Source organism: Chiloscyllium plagiosum, chromosome 3 (genome assembly GCF_004010195.1).
Source record: "Chiloscyllium plagiosum isolate BGI_BamShark_2017 chromosome 3, ASM401019v2, whole genome shotgun sequence".
NCBI lineage: Eukaryota > Metazoa > Chordata > Chondrichthyes > Orectolobiformes > Hemiscylliidae > Chiloscyllium > Chiloscyllium plagiosum.
In genome coordinates, this window is record NC_057712.1 from 103,981,533 (window position 1) to 103,997,031 (window position 15,499).

At 39.0% G+C, this 15,499-nt stretch overlaps 1 protein-coding gene across 3 annotated transcripts in view; it reads right to left on the reverse strand.

Moving 5' to 3' along the window:
* ascc3 (activating signal cointegrator 1 complex subunit 3) overlaps positions 1-15,499 on the reverse strand; it is a 541,129-nt gene that overhangs the window by 216,766 nt on the left and 308,864 nt on the right. For all 3 annotated transcript variants that reach the window (XM_043687007.1, XM_043687008.1, XM_043687009.1), the window contains one exon: positions 11,003-11,227. In XM_043687007.1, the coding sequence (XP_043542942.1) occupies positions 11,003-11,227 (225 nt within the window). The remainder of the gene's footprint in view (positions 1-11,002; positions 11,228-15,499) is intronic.

Here is a 15,499-nt window from a genome sequence, read left to right on the forward strand (position 1 = left end):
GTAAGAATTGAGTAGGGGTAGTCAGCATGGTGTCTCAAACTTTCTTTGAGTTTTTTGAGGAGTTAGCAAAAAGATTGATGAGGGCAGAGCAGTAGACGTTCTTTACTTGGATTTTAGTAAAGCCTTTGACAAGGCTCCGCATGCGAGACTGATTGATAAAATTAGGTCCCATGGGATTCAGGATGACCTTGCTATTTGGACACATAATTGGCTTAAGGCAGGAGACAGAGATGGCAGTAGAAGGCTGCTTTTCAGATTGGAGGCCTCAGACCAGCGGTTTTCCACAGGGATCGATTGTGGGTCCTCTTTTGTTTATCATTTATATCAATGATTTGGACAGGAATGTAGAAGGTATGGTTAGTCAGCTTTGAGGATGACACCAAAATTGGTTGCATAATAGGCAGTGAAGAAGGTTTTCTAAGATTACAAAGGAATCTTGATCAAATGGGTCAGCGGGCTGAAAAACAGCAGATGGAGTTCAATTTGAATAAATGTGAGATAATTATGAGTAAACATACAGGGACAGGACCTATACAATTAATGGTACAGCCTTCAATAGTGTTGTAAAATTTAGGGACCTAGGGATTCAGGAACATAATTCTTTTAAGTTTGCATCACATATATACAGGGTGGTTAAAAAGGCATTTAGCACGCTAGCCCTCATTGCTCAGTCCTTTGAGTATCAGACTTGGGAAGTCATGTTGAGGTTATACAGGACATTGGTGAGGACTCTTCTGAAGTATTATGTCCAGTTCTCATTGATCTGTTATAGGGAGGATTTTATTAAGCTAGAAAGGGTTCAGAATAGATTAACCAGAATATTGCTGGTTATAGAATGCTTGAGTTATAAAGAAAGACTGGACAGGTTGGGACTTCTCTCACTTGAGTGGAGGAGGTTGAGAGGTGACCTCATGGAGTTTTATAAAATCATGAGGGGCATAGATAGGGTTAATGGTAGGTTTCTTCTCCCAAGGATGGGGGATATCAAGAGTAGGGGGTATACTTTAAGGTGAGAGGACAGAGATTTAAAAAGGTATTAATGGGATACTCTTTAACTCAGGTTGACAGGAGTGAGAGCTGCATTATTCTGTTAAAGGCTCATTTTTCTCATTTAGACATGGATCCTGAGTTCAGCTCATGGCAGATATTGGATGAGTGGCAAAGAGCATATTGGACATCACACGGTGTTGGTGGGTGGTAACAGTTAGCAAATGTTTTTGAATCAAGTGTGGTTCACATATGGAATGAGCTTCCTGACGAAGTGGTGGATGCAGGTTACAATTACAACATTTAAAAAACATTTGGATAAGTACATGAATAAGAAAGGTTTGGAGGGATATGGGCCAGGAGCATGCAGGTGGGACTAGTTTAGTTTGGTATTAGGTTGAGCATGGACTGGTTAGATCAAAGGGTCTGTTTCCATGCTGTATGACTCCATGACATCAGCAACGTAACCAAGGAACAACTATTTCAGAAGCAGGACCTTGAGCACAGAGGAGAAGGAGAAACCCAGCTGAGTGGCTGAAGTCAGGCCAGCTTTCCCTCAGCAGTGTCGGTACTGTCCAAGTCTCAGCAGTGAGTCTGAGGCAGCTTTGCTTCAAACCTGATCCAATTTTTTGCTGTAATGTTAAACTAAGTGATCAGTAAAGAAGTAGACTGAGTAACAGTACAGACTGTAATATCGATAACTGACATATGAGGTTTCTTCTATTCCCTGCTCTTTAAACTTTAGAAAAAACAGTTGCAGATTTCAGTCAAAGAGAAAACAAACCTCTCTCTTCTGCCTTGCTTGACAGGGATAGGCTAGAAAAAAAAAGGAGCATCTCGTTGTGCCATTTCAATGGAGCTGTTTATTGACATTTCCCCAAGGGATTTCATATGCCATTGTCAATGCATTAGTGTGTTTCAAAAGTTACAGTTATCTCCGTGGGGTTTCGGAATTGTTTGATGGACATCCTTCATGTGACTATTGAATACAAAGTTTGATTTTAAAAGAATCTAACAAATTTTTTGAGATTTAAAAGTTTTGAATGACTTTTATGAATGGGAGACTTTTTAATTCAGGTTGGTAGGAGTGAGAGCTGCATTATTCTGTTAAAGGTTCATTTTTCTCATTTAGACATGGGTCCTGAATAGAGCTCATGATAGATACTGGATGTCACACAGTGTTGGTGGGTGGTAACGCTTAGCAATAAATTGGAATGGAGGCTATAAGTGGCCATGTGGGTTTAGAAGCAGGGCTTATGATTCCTGAAGAAGGGCTTATGCCCGAAACGTCGATTCTCCTGTTCCCTGGATGCTGCCTGACCTGCTGCGCTTTTCCAGCAACACATTTTCAGGTTTAGAAGCAGCCTTGATGTGATGTTGCAGTGCAACTTGCGGATGTTATACATTGCCATCACTTTGAATTGGTGGTGGAGACTGTATGCTTAAGCAAGAGGATGTGGTGCAATGTTCTGTATGGTGTCAAATTTCTGGAGTGTTTTTGGAGACATACATTCAGGCAAGTAGTTTTCCAGCGTGTTCCTGAGTTGTGCCTTGTAAACACTGGACAAGCTTTGGGGAATCAGGAGGTGTGTTGAGCATAATTCCCAGCTCTTGCCCTTGTATGTAAATAGCTAGTCCAGTTTGGTTCCTGGTCCATGATAACCCCGAGATTATTGATAGTGGAGGGTTTAGCAAAGGAAATGTCACTAAATTTGAAGGGGAGGTGGTTAGATTGCAGATGAACATTGCCTGGTACATATGGAAAGAAGATTACTTGTCACTTATTTGCTCAAACCTGAAGTTATCCAGGTCGTGTTGCTGGGAAAGCACAGCCAGTCAGGCAGTATCCGAGGAGCAGGAGAATCGACGTTGTGGGCATAAGTCCTTCATCAGGAATGAGGCTTGTGGGCATGGGGCTGAGAGATAAATGGAAAGGGGGGGGGATGAGCATGGTGGGGGCAAGGTACCTGAGAAAGCAATAAGTGGATGAAGGTAAGGGAGAAAGTGATAGTGGCAAGAGTGATAGACACGTCAGGAGGATGGTGCCGAGTTGGAGGCTTGGGATTGGGATAATGTTTATATCTGTCAGCCAGAGCAAAAGAGTATCAGGTTCTGTTCACTCTAGGAGCTGGCTCTGAGGGAGCTGAATCCATGTCAAGGACTCTCCACATGTAAATAGAGTGACTTGGTGAGAAGATACTGGTCTCTATGGAGTTATTTCACTGGCAGCTCACAATAATATGGTCATAATTTCCTGAACTCAAATCCTCTCTTGGTGAAACAAAAACTATTTTCTTTTACTCAGATTTGTTCTAGTTCCTGACAATTGATTCCAATTTCAATTGTGGCTGAAAATGCCCAGGTTCACTCCATACCCAATAATTGCTTTTTCATTTTATTTAACATGAAAAACCCATTCTCCCTTCTGACTGCTGAATGGTAGATGGTTACGTGCTCTGACAGTGACCCAGCCTGCTTGTCTTTGATGATACTAATAGAACTCTCCATGCCAGCAGATCTCTTGATTCAATTTCTGTGAAGAAATATATTTTTTAAAAAACACAGAAACCCTGCAGTTATCAAAGCAGTGAAAGGGGGCTTCCCTTAATATAATCCTCTGATAGACTGCTCCTAACAGTGTCTTTTATTTCAGAATTCCTTCAATGCGATTATCTGTCCCTGTAAGTCAATGTCCCTAATAACACAATTGTCAACAACAGGAACATCTGGTATAAATGCTAGGTTGTTATCTCAAGTATACAAAGATATAAATTGTAAAATGAAAACAGAAAATGGTGGAAACAATAAGCTAGTCAGGCAGCTTTTGTCAAGAAAGTTAATACAGTTAATGATTTCAGACTACATGAAACTTTGTCAGAATATGAGGTCATAAATGCATAGCTTACAATTTTTAAAAATCCTTCCACTGCGAAGATCAACACTTGTCGTTTGTATTTTATCATTCTCGAAGCCAGCAGCTTCTTGAAGTACAGGGCATTTACTGACTATGTTACTGTGGATCTAGAGTCACATGTAACCCAGACTGAATAAAAACAGATTTTATTCCCTAAAAGACATTGTGAAACACTTGAGTTTTAATGAGATTTGATGATAATTTTATGGTCACTATTATCGAGACTAATTTTCAATTTGATACTTTATTGATTAGCTTAAATTGCACTTATGCTGGGATTTGAACCTGGGTCCTCAGAGCAGTAGAATCAGTTTGAATTACTGATCCAATGACACTACAGCCAGAGAATAGGGACAAATAGGAAAATTAAAAGATTTGGCAATCAATAAGGTGGATAACAAAAATAGAATTGACTGACAGCACTGTTACACAGATTGACATGATTGAGAAGTAGAAGATATATGAACCCAAAGGGTGTGAGAATGCTTACAAATGAATAACAAAGAAGGGGAGTCTATGTTCTTAAGGTCTACCAGAGAGGAGCCATTCACAGTAAAGAGGCCCATAACAGAAAAAAGTGGAGTTACAATCAGTCTCCAAGCAGGAAAGGCTACCAGAAAACTCCTGAGGTGCTTAAAGGTCAGTGAGAATACCTTGGAAGCAGAAGAGTCTTGATGTGTAGGGGAGCAAGATATCTTACAAAGCCATTGAAGACATGAGTTTAGGGCACCTATGTTAAGTCATAGTCAATAGAGTTAGCAGTTTGTTTGAAGAGCCTTAGGAAGAGAGATTAATTGAAGAAAACAGCATCTCGTGAAAACATAGAAATTTGCCTAAAGGAAACCAATGTTAGCCAGGTCAGCTGAGTGAGTATCTGTAGCGTGGAGATTATGTGATTCTTCACAGATATTTTAAGTGTCTTGTCAGGAAATCCTGGAATAAAAAGGGATGAATATTTCTTTATCTTTACAGTGAGACCTTTCAATTTTTTTCTGAACTAGAGTATTATGGCTCATGTTTCTCCTTTGTGCAATAAACCTTTATGTTCTTTTGCTAGAAGTATGTTCGCAGCTTTCCCTGAATATGTTCAGTGACTGAGCTCCTGGTTAAAAAAAAAATCCATCAAGCCAGGTTTCATTCTGGACTTGTTCAGTATTACCATAGGCTGGGATCATAAAGTGGCCACTCTTTATGGAATTAAAAATCCTTGAAGTAAAGATGGATCGGTGAATCTTTAAAAACATATATATGGAAGAACTGGGCAAAGACACATGAATATTGCTTTTGATACATATTACATAGGTTGGAATTTCAAAATGACATTTTCCCAAGAGTAGAAAGTGTAACAATGAAATCTTTGACTAAAGCTAGACTGAGAGTTAGTGGAAATGTCAGACTTAGAAATCAAAGCAGGATGTCATCAGGTTGAGATGCTGACATAAATCATAGTTTTAAAGAAGGGTAACCTGAATTTGACATGTCAGCAGTAGAATTCACTATGATTCAGTTACAAATGAAAAAAAAAACACATGGATGGAAGCAAACAAAAAACAGAAATGGAATGTATAGAGAGAGAGAGAGAGAGAGAGAAAGGAGAAATTGAAAGAAAGATAGAAAGAAGAAAGCTTAAAATGACAAGAGAGAAAAACAAAGTGAAATCAAAAGGGGGTAGAAGGAAAATGAAAAGAAAATGGAACTTAAGTTTTAACACAAAAATAAAAAATGTGGATAATATGACGTGATTAGGGAAATGCTTAGAATAAAGGAAAAAAAACATAATAATTGAGAGGATGATTCAGATTCCACGGAGGGATTTGACTTAACAAAAAAAAATCTTAATTGAGTGCCTAAATTGACAGTGCATGGACCTGAAAGATATTTTACCCCACTTGAAAAGATAGCTGTGAAGTTTAAGTAGTTAAAAGATGCTTCGACTTTAATGTTACAGTGCGTCCTGAAAGATACAATTATGCGTGCATACACCAGCCTGAAAGAAAAGCAGCACGAAGACTAAGAAGTGGACTGCTTAGCTCTGTTTCTTCCATATTCTTTCTATTTATTAGCATGCATTTAGCCTTCATTATAACTTGGTAGCACCACTACTAACCAAGAACACAAGACCATATCTGCTACAAAATCAGAAATTGCTTGAAAAACGCAGCAGGCCCGGCAGCATCAATGGAGAGAATGCAGAGTTAACATTTCAGGTCCAGTGACCCTTCTTCAGAACTACTTCAGGATATAGCTTCTAGACTGGGTCTCCAGCACTTGATGTGATGACCAAGAGGGGAAAGTAAATTGCACTCATTCTCACAAATCTACCTCTCATTGATGTGTCCATGCATAACAGTATTAATAGGAAAGATTACTTCACTCATCGCTGCTGCACAGTCCTTGTGGGGATGAAGTCTTATCTTCACATTGAGAATATTAGTTACTGTGTTGTGTGGGACTACCACTCTTAACTGGGACAGATTTCAAATAGATCTAGCAACTCAAAGCATTCTTGGGGCGCTGTGATCCACCATTTAAACCAGAATTCGGCTTAATCAAATTCTACTACCCACAAGGCTCGGTATATTCCCCAATCTACTATTACTATCAAGTCAAGGGATCAACCACGGTTCAACAAAGAGTGCAGAAAGGCACAACATGGGTTGTATTAAATATAGCTACATAATGAGATGCAAACCGGGTGAAGCTGATGTATAGGACTATTTGCATGCCAAACAATGGAAACCACATATAAGTCAGGGCTAAGTGATCCTAACCACCAAATCTAAGCTCTGGAGTCTTGCCATATTCAGTCAAGAAAGATTATGGATAGCTAAACAACTGACAGGAGGTGGAGATTCCATGCTTCACACTCAATAATGGGGGAGCCCAGTAAATCAATAAAAGATACGACTAAAGCTTTTGCACCTATCTTCAGCCAGAAGTACCAACAGGGTGATCCAAATTGGCCTCCTCTGGAGGTCTCCAAATCATAGCTGGAGCCTTCAACCAATCCAATTCACTCCATGTGATGTGAAGAAATGGATGAATATACCGGATATTACAAAGTCCATGAGCCCTGACAATATTATGGCAAAAGTACCGACAACTTGTGTTTTGGTATTGGCCCTGCACTGGCCAAGATGTTGCGGTACAGTGTCAACATTAGCATCAATCTGACAGTGTAGGAAATTGCCTAGGTATGCAGAGTCCATGAAAGGGGCACACATCTGCCCCATCGAAATACCACCCTGTCTGTCTATTCACGATCATCAACAAAGTGATGGAACAGTTCATCAACAGTGCTATCAATTAGCACTTGAAGAGGAGTAACCTATTCACAAATGCTCAGTTTGGGCTCCACTAGAACCACTCAGCTCCTGACCTCGTTGATCCAGATATGGACAAAAGCACTAAATTCAAGAGGTGAGTTGGGGGTGACTGCTGTTAACATCAAGGAGAAAGTGAGGACTGCAGATGCTGGAGATCCGCCTAGGAACCCTCCAACCACAAGGGATGAACTCAGATTTCTCCAGTTTCCTCATTTCCCCTCCTCCCACCTTGTCTCAGTAAAATCCCTCGAACTCAGCACCGCTTTCCTAACCTGCAATCTTCTTCCTGACCTCTCCGCCCCACCCCCACTCCAGCCTATCACCCTCACCTTGACGTCCTTCCACCTATCGCATTTCCAACGCCCCTCCCCCAAGTCCCTCCTCCCTACCTTTTATCTTAGCCTGCTGGACACACTTTCCTCATTGCTGAAGAAGGGCTCATGCCCGAAACGTCGATTCTCCTGCTCCTTGGATGCTGTTAACATCAAGGCAACTTTCCACTAAGTATGACATCAAGGAGCCCTAACAAAACTAGAGTCAATGCGAATCAGAGGAAATCTCTCTGTTAGTTGCAGTCATACCTAACACAAAAGAAGATGGTTGTGATTGTTGGTGGTTAATCATCTCAACTCCAGGACATCTCTGTACGAGTACTTCCGGTGAGTGTTGTAGGCTTCACCAGTGACCATCCTTTTATCATAAGGTCAGCATTGGGATGTTCCTGATGATTGCCCAATGGACAGCATCTTTTGCAACTGCTCATATTGAAACAATTCATGCCCACATGCAGTTCTTGACGTGGACAACAGTCAGACCTGAACTGATTTGTGACAAGGAACATTTACACCACATGAATGCCAGGCAATGTCCACCTCCAACAAGAGAGAATCTGACCATTATCCCACGACATTCAATTACATTATTATCATTGAATCCCCCACTATTAACAGCCTGGGTGTTGCCACTGACCAGAAACTGAACTGGACAAGCCATTTAAATAATGCGGTTACAAAATTAGGCCAGAAGTTGGGAATCCTACAATGAGTAACCCACATCCCTAATCCCCAAAGCCTGTCCACCATCTATAAGACACAAGCCAGGAATGTGATGGAATACTCCCCAAGTGTCTAGATGGTTGCAGCTCCAACAACACCAAGGAAACTTCACACTATCCATGACAAAGAAGCCTGCTTGATTATTCAACATTCACGCCTTTCATTACCAACTCAAAATGGCACAGTGTGTAGAATCTGCAAAATGCACTTTGGTAACATACCAAGGCTCTTTTGACAGTATCTTCACACTTGAGGCCTCTACCAATTGGAAGACCAAGGTGACAGATTGGAAAGCCATTACTTGAAAGTTCCACTCCAAGTCACACAGCAGCCAGGGTTGAACTATTTTGCTACTCCATCATGATTGCTGGATCGAATCCTCTCACTCCCTTCCTAAAAGTACTGCAGATATTCTAACTTCCTAAAGTTTTCAAGAAGGCAGCTTACCTTTCTTAGGGTAATCAGGGATGGGCAATAAATGCAGGCCTAGCCAGTGAGTGCCTACACCCCATGAACGAGTCAAACAAAAATCTGTTGCTGCTGATGGTCTATATTGTTGTCAATACTGAGGCCAATCTTCTAATTCCAGATTTAATAATTAAATTAATCTTCAATTAGCTGTTGTAATAGCATTTCAATGTTCCCAAAACATTTAACCTGGGCATCTGCATTGTTCATTCAGTCTAATGTTACCACCACACCATCATTCCCATACTTCTATTATACAACATACATGCCTACTGCTGCAGTCTCACTGAAGGAAGCTCTATATTTCAACAATTTATGGAAAATAAATCAAGTTGTGTTAAGATTTTCCTTAAGCTGACTTCACAGGCAATTCCTTTTGCAAAATGCTATCAGTTTAAGTAAATTTCACTTACTGTGTGTTTTTTCCATACAGTCACAGTCTCACGTTGTTAGTGATAGGGGTGGGATGGTAGTGGAGAGAGTAACAAATTCTAATTTGAGGCTCAATAACTTTGTTTCATCTTTAAACTAATCTTCATAAAGCACTTCCAAATCCTCTTCATCCTTTTTTTAAATTTACAGGATGTGGGTATTGCTGTCTAGACAGTTAGGTTCAGTGGGCAGTTAAGACTCCAATGTAGACCAGACCAAGTAAGTTTTCTTCATTAAAGGGCATTATTGATTCAAATGGATTTTTTCCAACAATTGACAACACCTTTAAGGTCATCATTCAATTTTAATTCCAGATTTTGTTATGCCATGGTGGGATTCAAACCCTGGGCTTTCAATTAGTCCTTACTTGGTGTGGCCTACCATGAACCCAGGTGCACAGCAATGCAGTGGAGCAGCAATTGCGGTCTGATTGACCTAGCAGGCTGCTCAGACACTGAGTAAGAATAAAATGACATATTATCAGACATCCACTGAGGGTCGAAAACAAATAGTCCACTCTAAGCTGATCCTGCAAAGCCTGCCTTTTTAAAATTGTCATCCTGTCCCAACTGCAGGACAGATCCAACAGAATTGGTAGCATGGCAGTACTTGGTCAGGACTGAGTTGGTCAGAAAGCCCTCAGCATTGACCCTAGACTCTACAAAGTCTCCAGGCATCAGATCATGAATAGAACCCACCATCCTCCCTCAGGTGATGAATCAGTACTTCTCCATGTTGAAAAGAACTTAACGGAGCAAAGGCATAAAATGTACTCTTGTTGGGGAACTTCTATGTGCATCACCAAGACTAGCTCACTGCAACTTACTGAAGTAGCCAAATGACTACCAGATTGGGCTTGTACCAAGAAGAAAGAGAATTAAAATGAGGAGAAAAAAGTTACTCCAACTAACCCTATCCAATCTACCTGTCACATTGGTATCCATCAATGACAGAAGTAGGAATAACCACTGCACGTTCGTTGTTGAGATAAAATTCAGTCTTCACACTTAGGTTGCTCACCATCATGTTCAGTGGTACCATCAATATGTTAAATAGGATAGATTTAGAACAACTGAAACACTGTGAGCATCAGTGTCACAATCTATAACCTCAGCCAGACATATTCCTACTATTATCATCAAGCCCAAGCAACAAACCCTGGTTCACAAACAGAAACGTGAAAGGAACATCAGTCCTACATAAAAATTAGTTTATCAAATTTGTGTAGGTAAAACCTAGGAATACAAACATGTTCTACAGTGGAAGTAGCATGCTACAGCCAGCGCTAATCAATCCCACAAGAAATGAATTAGATCAAAGCTCTGCAATTGCGTCACATCTAACCATGAATAGTAGTGGGAAATTAAACAATTAAGTGGGGTATGATATGTGTATTAGACAAGACTGAAACATTGAGACAGAAATGGAGAGTGGATGTTCCACCTGGACCTTCTTCTGACGATCTCAGCATTACTGATTTTGAATAACATGATATGGATTTTAAGATATATGAAAATTCCTGGCATTTAAACTAGTTATAAGGACACTTCAAAACAACTACATAAAAGCTGTGATAGCACGACTGCTGGGTTAAATTAATAGGAAAAGGGTTTTCAGAACAATGTTAAATAATTTGAAGAAAATGGGAATGATTTCAGTTGATAGATGGCATTGAACATGTAACTTATATCCACTAAGAAAGAGTATCCTTGATTGATATACTGCAAACTAGTACATTGGAACAAAACACATGATTATGAATGAAAACACACATACATTTCTCAAAAGACAAAGATCTGGCCAAGTTTCAAGGCTCTTACCTCTGCATTTAGATTGTCTGCCAAACGAGCCAGAAACTGGCTTTCAATTGGATTCTGCTGAGTCAGTAAAGTTAAGTAATGGCTCAGTTTATCATGAGAAGTGATGATTGTGCCTTCACCAAATTTGTCAAACTGTGGTCGTCCAGCTCTGCCAAAAATCTGCATCACATCTAAAATTCCTAGGTCAACAAAGGAGCCCCTCTTTGCATCATATATTTGAGTACCCTGTGGAAAAACCACACAAATAGCACGATAAATATCTACAATTAATATTGCTTCATTTCTATAAAATAATTTAGTTTTCAATCAGTACATCTTGAAAAAGATATATGTTTGACATATAGTATTGTTTTATGGCTTAGAACATCCTTTAAGTTTTGAGCTATGCTTGTTTCTACTTTATTCAATGACTTATATTGCACAGGCAGTGCTTACAGCAATTGGCTGGGAGTTTACTGAGATCAATCATGTGACATAAATTGTGTGGTCTATATATTTTTAATCATTTATTTTAAGTTTGGGTTGTGTGTGTGCAACATGTAAGCACTGCTGTGGCCATGGTGATTTCTTTTTCCAACAGTCTGACAGAGCTACTTTGGTAGCACTGATGGATTTGTGTTTTCCTTGGGATGTTTTACAAAATAGCAAGCCATTTTACAACTTACCAGAACCATTCTACTTTAAGGTTTGGTAGAAATTTCCAGATTTTATTTTTTAAAGCATGGTGGGAACACCATTGCTTGGAGGAAGAGACTATTTTAAAAATTTTAATTTGTTTTGAGTGGTTCTGTGATTTCATTGGATAGAGATAGTTGGAAAGAGCAATGCTGCTGGGGTTACCTTAGGGTAAGGAGGTAGTTCCAAACCGCAAATTATTGAGGTAAAATATTGATGAGGTTATTTTAAGCAGAGTATGTTTATGTTCAGATATATGACAGCCCCAGGAAGAAGATACCAACATTTTCAATTTAGGAATTTATGTCACAGTTACTTTATGTCTGTCAAAGTGTTCGTAATTTATTTTCCTCATGCATGAGTACTGTAAAATGGAGTGTTTTGGGGTATTATACAAGGGTTTTTTTTTAATTTATAAAGGAATACTTTGGGGTTAATGGGACTTACCCTTACTATCTGTTTAAAAATCTCTGAATTTGTAGTATAATTATATAGTATAGTTCATTCCAGTATACCTTCAGTTTTGGATAATAAACTTCTGTTTTATTGTTAAAAGCAAATATGCAATCTTGTGTGCATTTATCTCAGTAAGAGACCACTTTGCTGAACTAAAACAGAACAAAACATAGCTGGGTTTCAGTCTGGGATCTGACTTGCCCTGTAAATACATCAGCTGGAATCGTAATAATGTTGTTGGGTGAATTATAATGATTAGATATTATCATGTCAACCAGGAATGTCTCAATGAAAATTTCAACTTGTGCATTCATCTAGATTCGTAGCACCATCATTAGTACATTTTTGAGTTAGATTCACTAAATCATATGCCAACACAACATTTTCCATTTCCCACTTCAATAAAAGGAGAAAGAAAATACAGAAAAACATTGCTTGAATCATAATTCAAGAATTTAATTCATCAGCAATATTTAAAATCTGATAATTCACATTTTTTTAATGGGTTGTTTACACAACAGAGTGTTTACTGATTACTGTGGTTTGAAACTATATGGAGCTTGTTGATTTATTTCCTGAATAGGTGAAATAGTAATTCTGTTTCTGTGCTGAATGCTAGTCTTTTTTTCTGTGTGAAAAAGTTCTTTTGAATTCTGTGAAGGAAATTAATTTGAAGGATTAAAAAATGAAATAGTTTATCAGTTAAAAATTGTAAAGCTTCATTCAATAAAACAAAATTTGAAAAGCTTCTTAAAAGCAAAAGCTTGAACTAAGATTGCAATGTGGACTATTCACAAGTGTTATCCACCAGCCCAAGCTTTCTAATTTTGTACTCAACATGTTTTAAACATGCTTAATCAGTGTCACATTCTGCTATGCAGTATAATGTAATTATAATCAAAGCTCTGTGATGACGCACATTGGTACTATAAAATACCCCCTGGCTTTAGGATACCTATGCGCTCTACAGTTTCCCATTAAAGCTTTATTAAAAAAAACACTTCGAACAACACATCCCCAGGTACTTCAGAGAGGTAATTAAACAAAATGAACTGCCAAGCCAAAGAAAAAGCTATTAGGTAGGATGATCAAAAGTTTGGTTAAAAATGTGGCCTCAAAGATGAAAGAGTGGAAAGAAAGCAAGATTTAGAGAGAAAAGTTGAAAATGTGAAGTATAGACATTTGAAGTCATGATCATGAGTGGTATGGTGGTGGCATTGTGGTGGTGGAGGAGGTGGTGCAAAAGAAAAGTGTCAAGGAAGCATTGTGTGTGAATCTAGATGAATGCAGAAGTTGAAATCATCATTGAGACATTCCAGTTTGACATGATAATATCTAATCATTATAATTCACCCATTAGTGTTATTTTGATCCCATTTGATGTATTTACAGGGCAAGTCAGATCCCAGACTGAAAGCCAGCTATGTTTTTTTCTGTTTTAATTCCAGCAAAGTGGTCTCTTACTGAGATATATGCAAGCAAGGTTGCATATTTTGTTTTAACAATAAAACAGAAGTTTATTAACCAAAAGAAATTAAAATATAATGGAATCAACTTTGCTATACATTTACAATACGAATTCAGAGATTTTATACAAATAAAGGATGAAGCTACAGCAAGAACTGCAGAGCTACTAAGAGAATTAAAGATAAAGATGACAATTTTAAATTGAAACCTTGAGTGAATGTAGGTCTGCAAAAACAGGAATAGTAGATCAACATGACTTGCTTTGGCAATGGTTACGGACAAGAGTTTTTATATAAACTGAATCTTACAGGTTTATAGGCCAGAGTAAAGAGCATAGTCAGTATGGGACCTCAGCAGAATGAGACAAAGGCTGAAGTGAATTACTGACTGACTACAATTGGAAATTTGCTTCAGAGTGGAAATTTGGTGAAAAAAAAAAGCAGGCACAGGTGCTTTAACTTGATTTTACTGTAAGCACTAAACTCTCCAGAGCAAGAGGATAAAAGGTGTGGATCAAGAGACTAACTTGCAGTGAGAACAGCAGCTGAGTAATGTCATAAACCGCAACATGTTGTGAGTACACAGAAAAAAAAGCTGATCAGTATGATTGGTGAATATTTTGAACTTAGAAACAAAGAAAACAGGAGCTGGCAAAAGGAGGAGAGGGAACAAATATAAGAAGTATCACTAGAGAAACAGTGCGAGGGGAACTGATGGGTCTAGTGACTGCCAAGTCCCCTAGACCTGACTGGATGCATCCTCGAAATTAAAGTCATAGAGTCATAGTGATATACAGACTCTTCGGTCCAACTGGTCCATGCCAACCAGATATCCTAGCCTAATCAAATCCCATTTGCTAGCACTTGGCCTATCCCTCTCTAAACTCTTCCTATTCATCTCCCCATCCAGATGCCTTTTAAATGTTGCAATTGTAGTTACAGAGCTAGTACAGGCATTTGGCTGGGTATAGGAATATTAAGGGTTTAGAGGGATATGGACGAGTTGGACCAAAGGGTCTGTTTCCATGCTGTACTTCTCGATGACTCTATGAACTAGTAGTTATCTTCTAAGAATCCTTCCATTCTGGAAAAATGCCAGAGCAGTGGAAAACTGCCAATGTACCACCTTTCTTTAAAAAGAGGTGACAGAAACATGTAACTCTCAGTGAGTTAGCTTAATGCCTGTTGTTGGGAAAACAAAAAGGTTATCATGAAGGATGTGCTAACATAGCATTTAGAAATGTCAACATAGCTTCATGAAGAGGAAATCATGCATGACCAATTTGCTAAATTTCTTTGAGGAGGTAACAAGCAGCAATAGCTAAACGGGAAGCAATCTATTTGGATTTTTGGAAGGTATTCAATACAGGACCACATAATAAGCTACTTAATTAGCTAAGAGCCCATGGTGTTGGAAGCAGTGTATTAACATGGATAGATGATTGGCTAAATGATAGAACACAGAGTTGGGACAAGAAGAGGCATTTTCAGGAAGACAATCTATAAACTAATGGAGTGTCACAGGAATCATCGCTGGGACCATAATTAATTACAATATATAGTAATGATTCAGATGAGAAAAGTGAATGTATTATAGCCAAGTTTGCAGATGACACAGAAATAGGTGGGAAGGCAAGTGCTGAAGATAACACAAAAGGTTTGCAGAGGAATGTAGAGACCAAAGGGGTAGCCATGGGCACATGTATGGGCCCCAGCTATGCCTGTCTCTTTGTTAGCTACGTAGAACAGTCGATCTTCCGTAATTACACTGGCACCACTCCCCACCTCTTCCTCCGTTACATTGATGACTGCATTGGCGCCATCTCGTGCTCCCGCGAGGAGGTTGAGCAGTTCATCAACTTCACCAACACATTCCACCCTGACCTTAAATTTACCTGGA